We start from the raw sequence: 14,972 nt of genomic DNA on the forward strand, positions 1-14,972 counted from the left end.
CTTTCTTTCCTGGTTGTATATTATACCAAGACAATGTGAGAATGAGAACCCAATCCACACTAACTCTAGACATATTAAGACTTAATCTTCTTCATTCTTGCTGTTTCTAGGTTTATAAAACCCAAGATTCAGTAAAACAGAACTTATGCTGCTGATATTTTAGAAGGGCCTTTATTTTAGCCATTTTAAGAATTCACCACCTCAGGGCACCTGGGTGACTCAATCAAGTAAGCATCTCCCTTAGGCTCAGGTCATGATCTAGGCGTCTTAGGATGGAGCCCCAAGTCAGGGCTCCCAGCTCAGCAGGAAGTCTGCTTCTCCCTCTTCCTCTGCTCCTCCCCGCTGCTTATGCTCTCTCTCTCTCTCAAATACATAATAATCTTTAAAAAAGAATTCACCTTATGAAATGATGCAGACTTTCACACTATTTACACAAAGGACACAACTTATAATTGAAGACAGTGTTTTCTAAACAACTTAACAATATCCCAGATGTGGTCAGATGACTTGCAAACAATAGATCTTTTAAGAAATGTTTCAGTATTCATATAAGCAGCCAGTTAATACAAGCTCACAGTACTTAACATGACCTCCTAGATGAAGAAGACTTTCTTTATGAACATAAGGATATGGATTTTCTAACTAGCATACAGAAAAAAAAATTAAGTTGGGGCTTATTTGTCATATACATATATACTTTTTAATTATTTGACCACAATGGGCTTTTTCCCCTCCTGGTTCATCCAAAAACTTCTTCCCGAGTTCCCTTTCTTTTCCTTTTAGCAGTATTTTTAATCACAAAGAAGATAATACAATCTTATTTTTGAACGCCAGAGCTCCATGATCTGACCTATCTATATTCAAGAGTCTATACCACGGGATATACTCACTGAGGGGTACTCAAAATGATCTGCTGGGAAGTAAGAGGAAAATAAAAGAACTTTGATTTTCATTCCCCCTTTTTTAAAATTAAGCTCTACTGGGGCGCCTGGCTGGCTCAGTCAGAGAAGTGTGCAACTCTTGGTCTCAGGGTCGTGAGTTCAAGCCCCACATTAGGTATAGAGATAATTAATAAATAAATAAATAAATAAATAAATAAATAAATAAATAAATAAATAAACAAACTTAAAAAAATTAAGCTCTACTAATATTTGATATATAGGTTGACATGGATACTTGGTGGCTACTGACTACAAGTATTTCTACAACACTAAAAGACAAAATAGAAAGCACTGAACTAATACCCGTACTTGAAACTAATTACAAAAATGAAAACTGCTACAGTATGTCTTAGCTTAATGTGCTTCAATTTATCTAAATGTGTCTCTTTTAAAGATTTATTTATTTGAGATAGAGAGCAAGAGTGCATGAGTGAGAGAGAGCACAAGCGGGCAGGGGGGCGGGGGGGCGGGGGGAGAGGGGCTGGAGACAGGCTCCTAGCTGAGGAGGGAGCCTGCTGTGGGGCTCAATCCCAGTATCCTAGCATCATGACCTGAGCTGGAGGCAGATGCTTAACCAACTGAGCCACCCAGATGCCCCTATCTAAATGTGTCTTTTCTGTACTCTTAAAGAAGTGATCTTATCCTAAAATAAAAGTAGAATATGCTGATGAACAAAAGTTTGAAGACCTAAACTGGGGAATTATATTTCAAGAAATCTCTGATTTCTGTATAATCCTGAAGCTCACAACGGAAAAGTCGAAAAAAGGTTACTTTTCGCTCCCTTATATTAAAATGCAAGATAACACAAGGTTAAAACTTCAAAGAGATGCCATTACTTTTCTCCCAGACTGATAAAAACATAAAAGTCTGTCAATACCATGTGTTCAGGAGGATATGGAACAATGGTACACTCAAAATGCTGGTGGAAATGTAAACTGACAATACCAAATTAAAACAATTTGGTCTGGCATGGTAAAAATGACTGCCCTTAGACTTCAAAGCCACCGATTCCACTCCTACGTATACACCCTAAAGAAACTCAAGCATGTGTTCACTTGACAACACACTCACAGAAAGGCACAAGAGCATTACTGCTAACAACTCAGATTTTCAAAAGGACTATACTGGATAAATGTATTACGGTGTAGTCATACAAGAAAATTTGCAAGAAAAATGAAGTTTAGCTACCTGGATGAATATGGACCAATCTTATAAAGTTAATATTGAATTAAAGAAGAAAACACAAAAGATTACAGAAACACAAAACAAAACACAAAAGATTACAGAAAACAGAAAGATTACAGAACTCCATTCATTTCAAGTTAGAACAGGTAAACTAAATTACACTGTTTAGGGATACATACATAGATGGTAAAATAATAAAACACAGTAAGTAAGTGATTACTCTAAGAACCAGGATAGTGTTGCCTCCAAGTGCTGGAGCAGGGGTGTATTTGGAAAGCACATTATGAGGCTTCTAGGGTATTGGCAATGTCCCATTTCTTAATTTAGGTAATATTTTCTTACTAATATTTTTGTTTCATAATTATTATATGTTTAGATGTAAAACAAACATTTAAATGATTAATTTTTGGTATAAGAATAATGTGGTTATATTAAATAACAGTCATTTACAGGAATAAATACTGACATATTTATGGATAAAATTATATAATGCTTGGGACTGGTGTTCAAAATAATAAAGGAAAGGCAAAAGTGGCTGGAATGAGATGAACAAGATCACATAAGAAATGAAATTGTTAAAGCTGAGAGATGGGTGCATGGAATTCATAACCTATTATCTACATTTAATACTGATTATTTTTGCTGTTGTTCTCCCCTCTTTGTTAAAGATGTATTTATTTGAGAGAGACAGTGCACGCAAGCAGGGGAGGGCCAGAGGGAGAAGGACATAAGTAGACTCCCCGCTAGGTGGGGAGCCCGACATGGGGCTCAATCCCAGGACCCTGAGATCATGACCTGAACCAAAATCAAGAGTCAGAAGCTTAACAAAATAAGCCACCCATGCGCGCCCCACTGTCACCCCTTTTTAAGTAACTAAAGATGGCAGCAATCATCAATGGCTTGCTAAGAAATGGCTTCTTAACTTCGAGGAACAGAGTAAAAAACTCCCATCTAAACTGAACAAAGATCAATTTAAGAAAAGCATTAAGCAAAAATGTCTAACATTTACCAACTTATAAAAGCATTGTAACCTCTGAAACTAAATGGCTTTCTACTACCTTCCCGCACTCATCCCCAAACTTGAACTCACATGAAATGCTAGGGACACTAACTGACCAGTGCTTCCTAATTGGTTAAGGGCAAAAACCTTCCACTCTACCCTCATGTCAAGAGCCTTTCTAATTTGTCTTTATTAAGCACATATACACAAATTCAGCTTTCTTCTCAGGATATTAAGTACACAGGGAATACAGACCACCACACCCCAAAGCAGCTGACTATGAGGAAATGTGGTGGCCACTCCTGAGGCAGGGCATGCAGTTTCAGGGCATGAAACAGTCTCAGGAATTTCTAGGTTTAGTTTATAATGGAAACATTTCAACCAGTCCTCTGCAATACCTTTCTAAAAAGTAGGGATATTTTTCATTTCTCAACTGATAAGGATAATTTCCTTTTTATTAAGTAAATTCACCTATTAAGTGTTTTGAGTGTTTGGTTACATGATTTTACATGAAATTAAACAAATCAGGAGCATGTACATTTTTTGTTTTCAGAAAAAGGAATGAAAATAACTTTTTTTAAAAAAGATTTTATTTATTTATTTGACAGAGAAAGACACAGCGAGAGAGGGAACACCAGCAGGGGGAGTGGGAGAGGGAGAAGCAGGCTTGCCGCCGAGCAGGGAGCCCGATGTGGGGCTCGATCCCAGGACCCCAGGATCATGACCTGAGCCGAAGGCAGACGCTCAACGACTGAGCCACCCAGGCGCCCTGAAAATAACATTTTTACCATACTCATACTGCGTATGTGGCATATGGAATGTGCTTCATGAAAAGAGAGGCTCTAAACAAACGTGCCATCTGAGGTCATTAGAACACAGCACCTATGGAGAGGCACCCCACCAGAGCTCCTCTACTTTGTATCAATCACCTGAAATCATACAGTGCCCTCAGCTAGTTTCCTCTAGCGGCTTTCCACAGAATTGTTGGTTCATCCTCTCAGGCTGCAGTCAGGGCTTGGATGCTTGTCAGGATGTCTACAGTCTTCTTTCAATTCCTAAACACCTAGTGACGCATGCCATCCTCCTTCCAATTCTTCAACCATTTCCCCTGAGGAAACCTCAAACACTTGAAAACACGGAGGACGATGCTCTCTGTCTTGTTGCGGCCAGTCCAGCAGCAGCATCATCACACACACACACACCATAGGTTAAAACTACATCAGAACAACAATAACAACAACAAAAATGGCAGAAAGAAAAGCCACAGAGGGAATAAACGGCCTTACTGCAGAACACTCTACAGGCTGATCAAGAATCCCTGGCTGAGTGTGCATTACGGAAGTAACTCACCGGCCCAGAGTAACAGTCTAGTCAGTCAGGGCTAACTCTCAGTCTGAGCTTAGAGTAACATTCAAACCATTGGAAAAAGAGTATGTTCTACTTGGTTTTTTGCTCAAAACCATTCAATGATTTCCCATTTCATAAAGAACAGATACCATAAAGTCTTCTCATGGCCTGAAAGGCCACCCATAAGCAGGCCCTTAGCAACTTCTCTGAACTTCTCTCCCAGCACCGTCCCCTGGGCTCACAGCCACTCGGCCTTCTCGGATGCTCCTCTCTCTCACACACAAACTGCACGTCCAGAGCCCTTGCACTGCACTCTCTAGTCTGACTAAATGCTCCTCTAAGTCTCCTGTGCCTTATTCCCTTACATCCTTGCTTAAGTATCACTTCACCAGAGAGGCCTTCCCTAGACACCCTTAACACCCCTATTTCTCCTTCTCCATCTTCGTTCCCTGCTTTTCTTTTCCACAGAGCACTTATCATCACCTGACATCACATACACTTATTTATTCACTAAGTTTCTCCTCCACTAGAGTGAAAGCCATGACGGCAGAAACAATGTCTGCTTGACTCACTGTCATTTCATCAGTACCTAGCTCACTGTAGAAACCCTGGAACATCAGTATATGCACGAACCTATGGTGACTGTGTGTATATGTCTAATTAAAGTAACACATTTCAGAGACAAACAGCATTACAAAATACCATGAAATAAAAAGTGGGGGAAGGATGTAATTGATACTGTTTTTGAGGCTACATTATAAGTTTATTACCTTGATTGTGGTGATGGTAACACAAGTATGTACCTATGTCCAAATTCATCAGATTGTATACATTAATTATTTGTAGTTTTTGGTATACCAATTATATTTTAAAAGTCCACCAGTACTCCAATGCACAATAAGTAGGTAAAGAATCACTATAAACCTATAAAGAGCTGACAGATCTTTTCAGTTTTAAAAAAAATTAAATTGCAAGGCAGCAACCACCCACTTTTAAATTTATAACTTGGGCTATAATTAGCAACAGCAACTACAGCATTTATAAAATACAGTTAACTTGAAAAGTTTGGACTGCCAAGGCTCAAAAAAATTGGGACTCTATTATACTCTGTACTGTGCTGTGCTAAATTGAAGGAGTAGGAAGAAAAAGTATGATTCTTATGCCACTACACAGAAAAATGCATTCTGTTTTCTTCCCATATTGGGTTGTTTCTTCTTCATACATGGAATGTGCAAGAGCAGGGGGCGGCAAAGAACGAGTGGGAGAGTTGGCGTGCAGCACTTTCATTTCAGTAAATATTTTAGAAGACTTTAGAGATGACCAAGCAGCTTTCAAAAAAGGCACTCCTGACACTGTCTCACAGAACTGCAAGGATCTGTTTTTGTAAACTGTAAACATACATAAAATTATTAGTGCACCCTTTAAATGTTTTTCTGATGCCAATAAGCAAACTATTCCTGTACTATAATAACCACATGGCCCTGTTAAGTTTTGTGTTATTTTTCTCAGCAGGCCAAAAAGAATAAAAAAATCACAGCCCATTGAATTCTTATGGAGTATTTCACACAAATTTGTATTATTCAACAATAACACAATACTGACATGTTACATGTATGCAAAAAACTCAAATTGTGAATCCTTTGTGCAACAGAAAATGTATTTCTAAAGTCTCATATTTGTAATTCCAAGGCCTTCTGCTCCTGTTGTTTACACTCCTAATCTATGTTTTCCTATTTTAGCTATTGGTGACTATACCTACATCACATACTGCACCAGGACTCACTTTATTATATACATTACAAATACTGGCAATGAAAAAATCAATCTTAAAAAATGCAGCAATATTGGAGCACCTGGGTGGCTCAGTTGGTTGAACATCTGACTCTTAGTTTTGGCTCAGGTCATGATCTCAGGGTTGTGAGATGGAGCCATGTGTTGGGCTCCGTGCTCAGTGGGGAGTCTGCTTGGGATTCTATCTCCCTTTCCCTCTGCCCCTCCCCCTGCGCGCACTCTCTCTCTCTCTCTCTCTCTCTCTCTCTCTCTCTCTCTCACACACACACACACACACACACACTCTCTCGCGTGCTTTCTCTAAAATAAATAAATAAATCTTAAAAAAAAAAAAAAAATACAATACTGACTTCTGGTTTCCAGTGTGGCACATAAGGAGTTTGTAGTTTCACTCCCATCCACACACAAGAAAAAAGCTGAACTAACTGAAAACCACCAACTCTTCTCAGATCCATTAGAGAACTGAGATCACAGAGAGAACCGCTGCTCCCAAAACCAGACAAATAAAGAAAATCACAACTTATCGGAGCAGAAACCCAAGATGAGAAACTTCCAGGTATCCAGGACCAGTGTAGGAAAATGTAAACTGTATCTGATGAATTAGTAGAAGAGGAACGTATAGGAGTTTGAGAGTTAAAAACCACAGGGGGGCCCAGTCTTAGTTTTACCTCCAAGAACTCCACCATGTTCTTAAGTGAAGATCAGAGTAACATCTCCTTGTGCTTTGGCAAAGAAAAAGGAAAAATAGACATTTTTCAGTAAGGCTGGGTATTCTGTTCTTCTTAACAAAGCCACCCTTGGGACACCTAGGTGGCTCAGTCAGTTAAGCATCTGCCTTCAGCTCAGGTCACGATCCCATGGTCCTGGGATCGAGTCCCGCCTTGGGCTCCCTTCTGGGCAGGGACCCTACTTCTCCCTCTCCTGCCACTCCCCCTGCTTGTGCTCTAACAAATAAATAAAATCTTTAAAAAACAAAACAAAACAAAACAAGCCAACCCTCAAGACACACTCTTTTACCAGAGCTAATGGGCCGGGGTTTTACCATAAACTAACCAACTCCAGGGAAGGGAAATATCCAATCGCCAGCCAGCCTAGCCTTCCATATAGAGAAAGAGAAATACACAATTCCAGTCCCTTCTAAGGTTTTTGCTTCAACCAGGGAGTTCAAAACAAAACACTAAAAAGCACTTCTGGGAGTAACAGCCCAGGGGCTTAGGCTCACTAGAAAACTGAAACCTAACCACAACAGCACATAATGCTTCTCCCCCCACACCTTATCAACACATCACTATGCTTCTATATAAGAGGAGAACTGAAAGGAGGAGACATCTCAGACCTTATTTAAGAAGTCTCCAAGTAAACCCAAAGAAAACAAGGCACAAAAACAAGGACACCAGCGGAAATTTTATCCTCTGACACCTACAGCTTCAGTAAACATGGCCCAACACTGAGACAGATAAACATAAAACCTCATGCTAAAGGCCTGTTTACCTTAGTTCCTTTACTCACTGTTACCATATTTCTGACTTTTAACAAAATATTACAAGGCATACTAAAACAATATGGCAATAGAATTTAAAAATTCCCTAATTTAAAAACTGGTGAAAATTTAATCCTTGGTAGTATCGTTGATAACAAATTACACACGATAACTTAAATGTACAGGTAAACACACATTCACTAAAGTATAAACTCATATTATGCTTTAATTAGAACCTTTCCCATTTCCTTTCTCCCTTTCTCACACATCACTGGCACTATTCAACATTATGCTGGAGATCTTAGTCAATGCGTAAGATACCAGGATAAGACATTCACTCATCAGAAAAAGACTAAAAAAAAAAAAAAACAACCTGTCACCATACAAAGGTATTTTGAAAATATAAACTGTTCAGTAAGATGTCTGGTTAAAAGATCAGTGGATAAATAGTATTCATTTCCTATATACTAATAAAATTTTATTAGGAAATGTAATTGAAGAACAGAATTTGATTCACAACAGTAAGAAAAAACCCTAAAATATTTAGAACCAATCTAATAAGAAATGTGCATATTTTTATTGATGAAATTTTTAAGCTTTACTAAAAGAATATGAAAAGAACTATATAAATGAAAACATATGCCATGTTTCTCAAAGGGATTGTTCAGAATTTTGAAGACATCAAATCTCAATTACACTCTACATACAATGCAATCGTAAACACCTATAGTATTAAAAATACGCATTATGAAATACTTCATATAAAGAAAAAGGATAGAAAAATCTGATAAGGGACCACGGAACAACAAACCAGCTCACAAAACAAGACATTACCAATACAGTTGAAAAAACATCTATGAAAGAGATTTTCTCTATGATATAGCAAAAATTTACTTAGTAACTACAGCAATTAAAACAGTATGGTAGAGGCACAGGTATAAACACATGCACCAAAAAAATAAAAGACTTCAGGAATGGACCCTTCAATACAGGAAAACATGGCATACAGTAAAAGTGACATTCCAAATCACTAATAAAAAGATTATTTAATAAACTGTAGGTAGCTGATTAGCATGGAAGAATAGACCCCTACCTCACACCACACAGAACAATCTTCCATATTTCATGAACCAAAGAGCCAAATGTAAAAAACAAAATTATAAAAGTTGTAAAGGGAAATGGCAAAGTAAGTAGCACAAGGATTCTGCATCCCACCACAACAAATGCATTGGCAGAATCTGTCTGATAGAACTATTTTAGAACTCTGGAGTCTGTTCAAGTTTTGCAACCTCCAGGAGAAGACTTAGAAGATAAACTACATTTAATTTCAGCTCTTACTACAGTAGCAGCTACCCATCCCCAACTCCTAGCTGTTTCCTAGAGCAGTTTACACACATCTTGTGGAGCCAGGATGGGCAAAAATGAACCCCTCCTTCAATTATCTGTGCTTCTCATCACCAAGGACCAAAGAGGTGGGCAGTCCTTGCACTTCCCCCTCTAGTTCAGTCACTTGTAGGGGATTTAAAAGCCAGCATCCTTTCTCCTCTCCCTCCAACCCTCTTCATTTTTCACTTTTTCCCCTTCTGGGAGCCAAACATGAAAGACTAGGATGTTCAAAAAAAACACTGCATACTTGAGGAAAATTACAAAGTGACTGCACATGCCCAGGAAAAGGCTCAAAAAAGATCTGAGAAGACTTCAAGATTACACCTCATTCTTCCACTTATGTTCTTACAAATGTAAATGAAACAATATAAATTCACTTATTCAGCCAGCCAGCCAGTTAACCAACTGGCATGTAAAGCTACATGCTCCAAGATAATAGATTTGATCCTGAAAATACAAAGTAAATCTGGTCAGAGCCCCTAAAGAACTAAAAATGTGGTGGAGAGACTGTAGAAGTTATTTACCATAAAGAAGTTCTAGGCTATAATAGAAAAATAAAGTAATGAGCCTGTGGGAATACACATGAGGTAATGGCTAAGTCAGGAAAAAGCTGAAGATTATACAGAAGTGACATTTGATCTAGGCATCTTAAAAGATGAACAGAAAATTGACTTGGAGGGCAAGATTTGGGAAGAGGCAACAATATGAGTGCACAGGTTAGAAGGCACAAAAGTGGGGCATGCACCAAAAAGTTACCTAAGACCAATTACTATCTATAGAACTTTGAGCAAAAACTGTATCTATTCCAGTTGAACAATAAGGGTAATGGTATCTACCTCAGATGCTTGCTGAGAGGAAAAAGAAGTGGTAGGTCAAGAAGGATGTGAGCAGTCTGGCTGCCACATTCTTCTACCCACTGACTTTCAAGGCTGACTCCACTGTTTTTACCTCAAGTCAGGGTGTCAACCCCTCACTGTTCCTCTAGAAGCCATCTACTTGGTAGAGGAGACAACCTCCTCAGCCACGTACAGTGGTCGGGCACAGTTCTTGACACTATTTACTCAAAAAAGTTTTTCTTTTTTATTAACCAGATGTTCAGAGTTCCATGAACTACTTTCTGACACTCCTGAGATCTGCCCTGCAATTACTGCTAGGGTCCTAACTCCCAGCTTGAGAACCAGTGGTATGTTTAATAAGCACCCCACCCAATCTGTACACATATTACTTCATACTTACAGGCTGAGGCTGTTCTGCAATACAGCAGTTGAAACACAACCAGAATTCACTCATGCTTATAGTCCACGGTATAAATGAGCACCAATGAAGTTTTCAAATCTTGGCTCGGGAAGCTTCAAAAGCAAGCTCCTTGATATGCTGAATGTCCAATGATGCCAAAAAAAAAAAAATAATTTTATTACTTCTCTGTGTTTTTGTTCCTGAAAGTCGAGTATCTTATACAGTCAATTTAATGAAGAAAGTCAATCTGTTTTCCTTTCTTTGCTTCTCGTTCTACAGAGACTCGTTTCTCAACCACCAGGAAGGTATAAAAATTGTTGTCTTGACTCAGGGCGTCTAACAGGTAATCTAAAAAGAAGAAAAATAGAAGAAAACAAGTTACTTACTTAGATGCTTTTATTTTTTAAATCTGTGACAAAATTAAAATTATTTCCCCAAAAAGTAAGCATTGAAAAAAAAATCAAAATTTTAAAAAACTGATATTCAACAAAATTTTCTGAACACTTTGTCAGGTATCAGGAATATGGCAGTGAAATAAGAAATCCCTGCCTTCATAGAGCATCCTATTTTATGACTATAAAACTCTGAATTATTCTAATAAGTTTATTTTTTTTAAATCACTAAACTAGAACACTATGATAGCCATACAAAAGTCTCAAATTCCAAGAAGAAATACTGATCATTTTCATACAGGTTTCCTCACCTGAACCTCTATTCTCAAAGACAACCCAGAAAGTAACTGGTAGAGCAATCAACTCTTCTTAGATAATTAAGCAGCTGTAACTCATCAATAACCATAAATAAAACTAGCAGCTTCTCCAATGAAGTTGAAATTGAACATGAAAGATGGACAGGGTCTAATTTTGGCTTCATTTTGTGAATTAAGACATTAGATTCCTGCCACCACCACCACCAGAATCAGTGTCAGTAAGAACAGTTTTTTACATCCCACAAGTAGCTAACCAACAGAGTCATTCAGAATCCATGTCAGGCCATTTTCTTTTCTTTTCTTTTTTTTTTTTTTTTTTAAAGATTTCATCCATCCATTTGTCAGAGAGAGAGAGAGAGAGAGAGAGAGCGCACAAGCAGGGGGAGCAGCAGAGGGAGAAGCAGGCCTCCCGCTGAGCAGGGAGCCCGATGCGGGGCTCTATCCCAGGACCCCGGGACCACAGCCTGAGCCAAAGGCAGACGCTCAACCAACTGAGCCACCCAGGCATCCCTGTCAGGCCATTTTCTATGTGGAGCTGGGCAAAGAGTGAACCTATCCTTTCTTCGTGACTGCCAAGCTGTTGACTTTAAGGCCTTTGCCAAATAAATTCCAAACTTCATGTAGATGACTGTTCTGAGATAATAATGCCGACAAGCACAGACAAGAGAGAGGAGGAAGTCTAGAGGACATGAATCTCTACTTCCACTCATCCCTAAGACCAGTTTGACCTATGCATCTGAGCTTTGGTTTTGTGAGGCTGTGTTTCTCTCTCTTTAGCCTGAAGCTACACTGAAGTGGATTTCTATCACCTGCAGCCTAGTACAACCATCAAGTAAAGATGTCCACTAGACCTCTGGATGTACAGTTCTGAAGCCAAGGAAAAGTCCTGGAATTACCAGATCATAAATGAAGCCATGAATCCTAAATTCTTTTTTAAGATTTATTTATTTTAGAGAGAGAGAGAAAGCAGGCGAGCGGGGAGAGGGGCAAAGGGAGAGGGAGAAAGAGAAACCCAAGCTCACTGACACTCAACCGACTGAGCCATCCAAGTGCTCCTGAATCCTAATTTCTAAGGAAAGCTGCATCATGAAAAACCAAGAGGGTCTAATAGAGAACTCTAAGTAATAGCATCATTTAACTATGGGTAGAGGAAGAAAAGTCTACCAAGAATATTTGGCTATTACCACAGAGAGAGAGAGAGGAGGAAAACCAGTTAAAGTGGTGTCACTGGGGCCTGTTTCAAGGAGGAAGTTGGTAACAGTATTAACTGCTGATGAGATAGCCAAGACAGAGAACTGTCCATCAGAATGGGCAGAAGATACTTGGTGGTCCTGGTTACATCAGTTTCATTGAAGTAGTGCCGGCAGAAATCAGATTAGAGAGAGCTGAGAAGTGAGTGAAGGGAAAGAAGCAGAGTCAACAAATGTAGGAAATATTTCCCAGAAAAGACATGGTAGGGTGGCAGATACAGTGAAGAAAAGAGCCATCTCGGAAATGAAAAGACCAAAGATGCATTAATGAGATTACTCAAAGAGTGTATTAACATTTTTGTCCCAAGTAATCAAACATATCACATATTTATCAATCTCTGAAAAAGATATAGTCCATTTATAAGCTATCCCAATTATAAATCAGTAAAAGACAGCTACATTACAGGATCACACACCCTGAACATTAAGTGAAATAACATTCCTCCCTTTTGTGTTCTCCAAAGCCATGACTGGAAACCTGGTAAGACACAAATGACAGTCATCTTTATATCTGTATGGATGAAAATCTTCAGTAAAGATAAATGCATGTACGTTTAATGTCACAAACGTGGCACTCTGATTCTACTGAGTCCACTGGACAAGTCCCCTAACATACTACAGGAAAATGAGAGGTTAAGATTTAAGCCTATGTTCAAGGAGGAAGATCAGAAGGAAGAAAATTTACATTCTTGCCATAGTTAAAATTCAGAACCTGGAAGATTTATTTTCAAGCAGGGATGAACATTCCTCATCTCACCCAAACTTCCAAAACAAAGAAGTGGCAGTGTTGTAACTGACTTTGTCAGTGAACTAGGTAAATACTGTGAAGGTTCAGAAACTCTTACTTCCTTCTTAGGAAGAATCTACTAAGAGGAAAGGGTTAAATTCACAATAACAGGAACATTATTTAGTGTTGCATTTAAGAAGTTTAATTCCACCTTGATCAAAGACCTCGGGCATTAAGAAGTCATTGTGCCAGTTGTAAAATAAATAAGTCATTAAGATGAAAAAAGCACAACATAGGGAATACAGTCAATAATACAGTAATAACTTTGTGCAGTGACACATTGTAACTACACTTCTCTCCTGATGAGCATTTCATAATGTATATAACTGCCAAATCACTATGCTGCAAGCCAGAAACTACTATGTCAACTGTACTTCATTACAAATAAATTTCTTAATGAAAAAAGACGTCATTGTGAAATGAAGTCTCTTTTAACCAATTCTATGAAAACAAATATACCTTTGTTTGAAACTAAAAATTCTTTATGCTCAGCACTGTTGCAACACAGACATGGAAAAACTTCAAATCTATTGGATTTGAAATTTGATGTTTAAAAATCTATGGTTTAATTTATTCTATTTTATCTACATATAAAGTCAGGCAAATTTCATTTTTATTTGGAAATTATGTTTTCCAGAAACCATCTTCAAATATTAATTTTGGATTGGGAGGTGTAGTTTCTTTTTTTTTTTTAATTTTATTTATTTATTTGAGAGAGAGAGAGGATGAGCACAGAAGGAGAGTGAGAGTGAGAAGCAGACTCCCCACTGTGCAGGGCCTGATGTGGGACTCGATCCCAGGACCCTAAGATCATGACCTAAGCCAAAGGCAGACACCTGACCAACTGAGCAACCCAGGTACCCGTTTCTTCTCTTTTTAAGTGTTCTGTTTAATACTTAAAATTAATAAAGAGCTTCCTAATATACAATCCATAATACCTTATCACCTTTCCTTGTTCCAAATTCAGACCTCCTTCCCATTTAGAGTAAAGCTATTCATTAATTTGTGATTTTTAAAATATACAATTTCACACTCACATGTACCTTGGAAAATGACATTCACAAGACTTCCTCCTCCCTTGTGTTTAGTTAAAGAATGATTTTTAAAAGTGCAATAATTTTTGCCTCATTTTTGGAAATAAGACAGACAGGATATACAGCTTAAGTTATTTCCACCTAGATAATCGTGAAATGCACTTTCAAACCAAGCAGATGTTTGCAACTCCACAGCTCTATATTTGTTAAGTAAATACATGAATCTAAAAATGTCTCAAACACGCCTTGGAATGTCATCCAAATACATTTCCATCTTCTTCCTTTTCTAAACAAACTTCCTTGTCACAATTATTTTTCAAAAGTGCATACTTAAAACATTTATATATGAACACCTGGAGAGAAGTATTAAATTTATCACAAAACAATTTCCCTAGTAATATATAAACTATAGTTACTTTCATTTCTTGAGCTGACAGTTGCTTAAAACATTTCCATTTTGAAAACCTTATACTTTTAAAATCTTAAGACAATAAAAGGAGTGTCACTTTGCAACAACATCAACATCTAAATTTGGCTTGAAACACAGCTCAGCACATTCCACACATATATAAGGGGTCAGACTGGTCTACAGCACCAGACGGTATTTCACAAATGCACAGGTTCACAAGACAAAATTTTAGAAAAAGCTTAAAGTGAATTATCTGGCCATTTAGTGACTGGCAGTCTCTTTGAATTAAAAGCTCAGTCTCCTGGCTTTCAAAGAGACTGGCATGAGTTAAAAAAAACTGTAGTAGTACTCTCCACCATCAGCTTCCTCTCCTTCTTACACTCTGCACTTGGATCGGTTTTCATCTCTCCAGAGTAA

At 38.1% G+C, this 14,972-nt stretch overlaps 1 protein-coding gene across 4 annotated transcripts in view; it reads right to left on the reverse strand.

Annotated features, from left to right (window-relative positions):
* CDC42SE2 (CDC42 small effector 2) overlaps positions 1 to 14,972 on the reverse strand; it is a 144,930-nt gene that overhangs the window by 26,600 nt on the left and 103,358 nt on the right. For all 4 annotated transcript variants that reach the window (XM_036076509.2, XM_036076507.2, XM_036076508.2 and 1 more), the window contains one exon: positions 10,367 to 10,714. In XM_036076509.2, the coding sequence (XP_035932402.1) occupies positions 10,367 to 10,420 (54 nt within the window). In that variant the 5' untranslated portion in view covers positions 10,421 to 10,714. The remainder of the gene's footprint in view (positions 1 to 10,366; positions 10,715 to 14,972) is intronic.

Source organism: Halichoerus grypus, chromosome 2 (assembly GCF_964656455.1).
Source record: "Halichoerus grypus chromosome 2, mHalGry1.hap1.1, whole genome shotgun sequence".
Taxonomy (NCBI): domain Eukaryota; kingdom Metazoa; phylum Chordata; class Mammalia; order Carnivora; family Phocidae; genus Halichoerus; species Halichoerus grypus.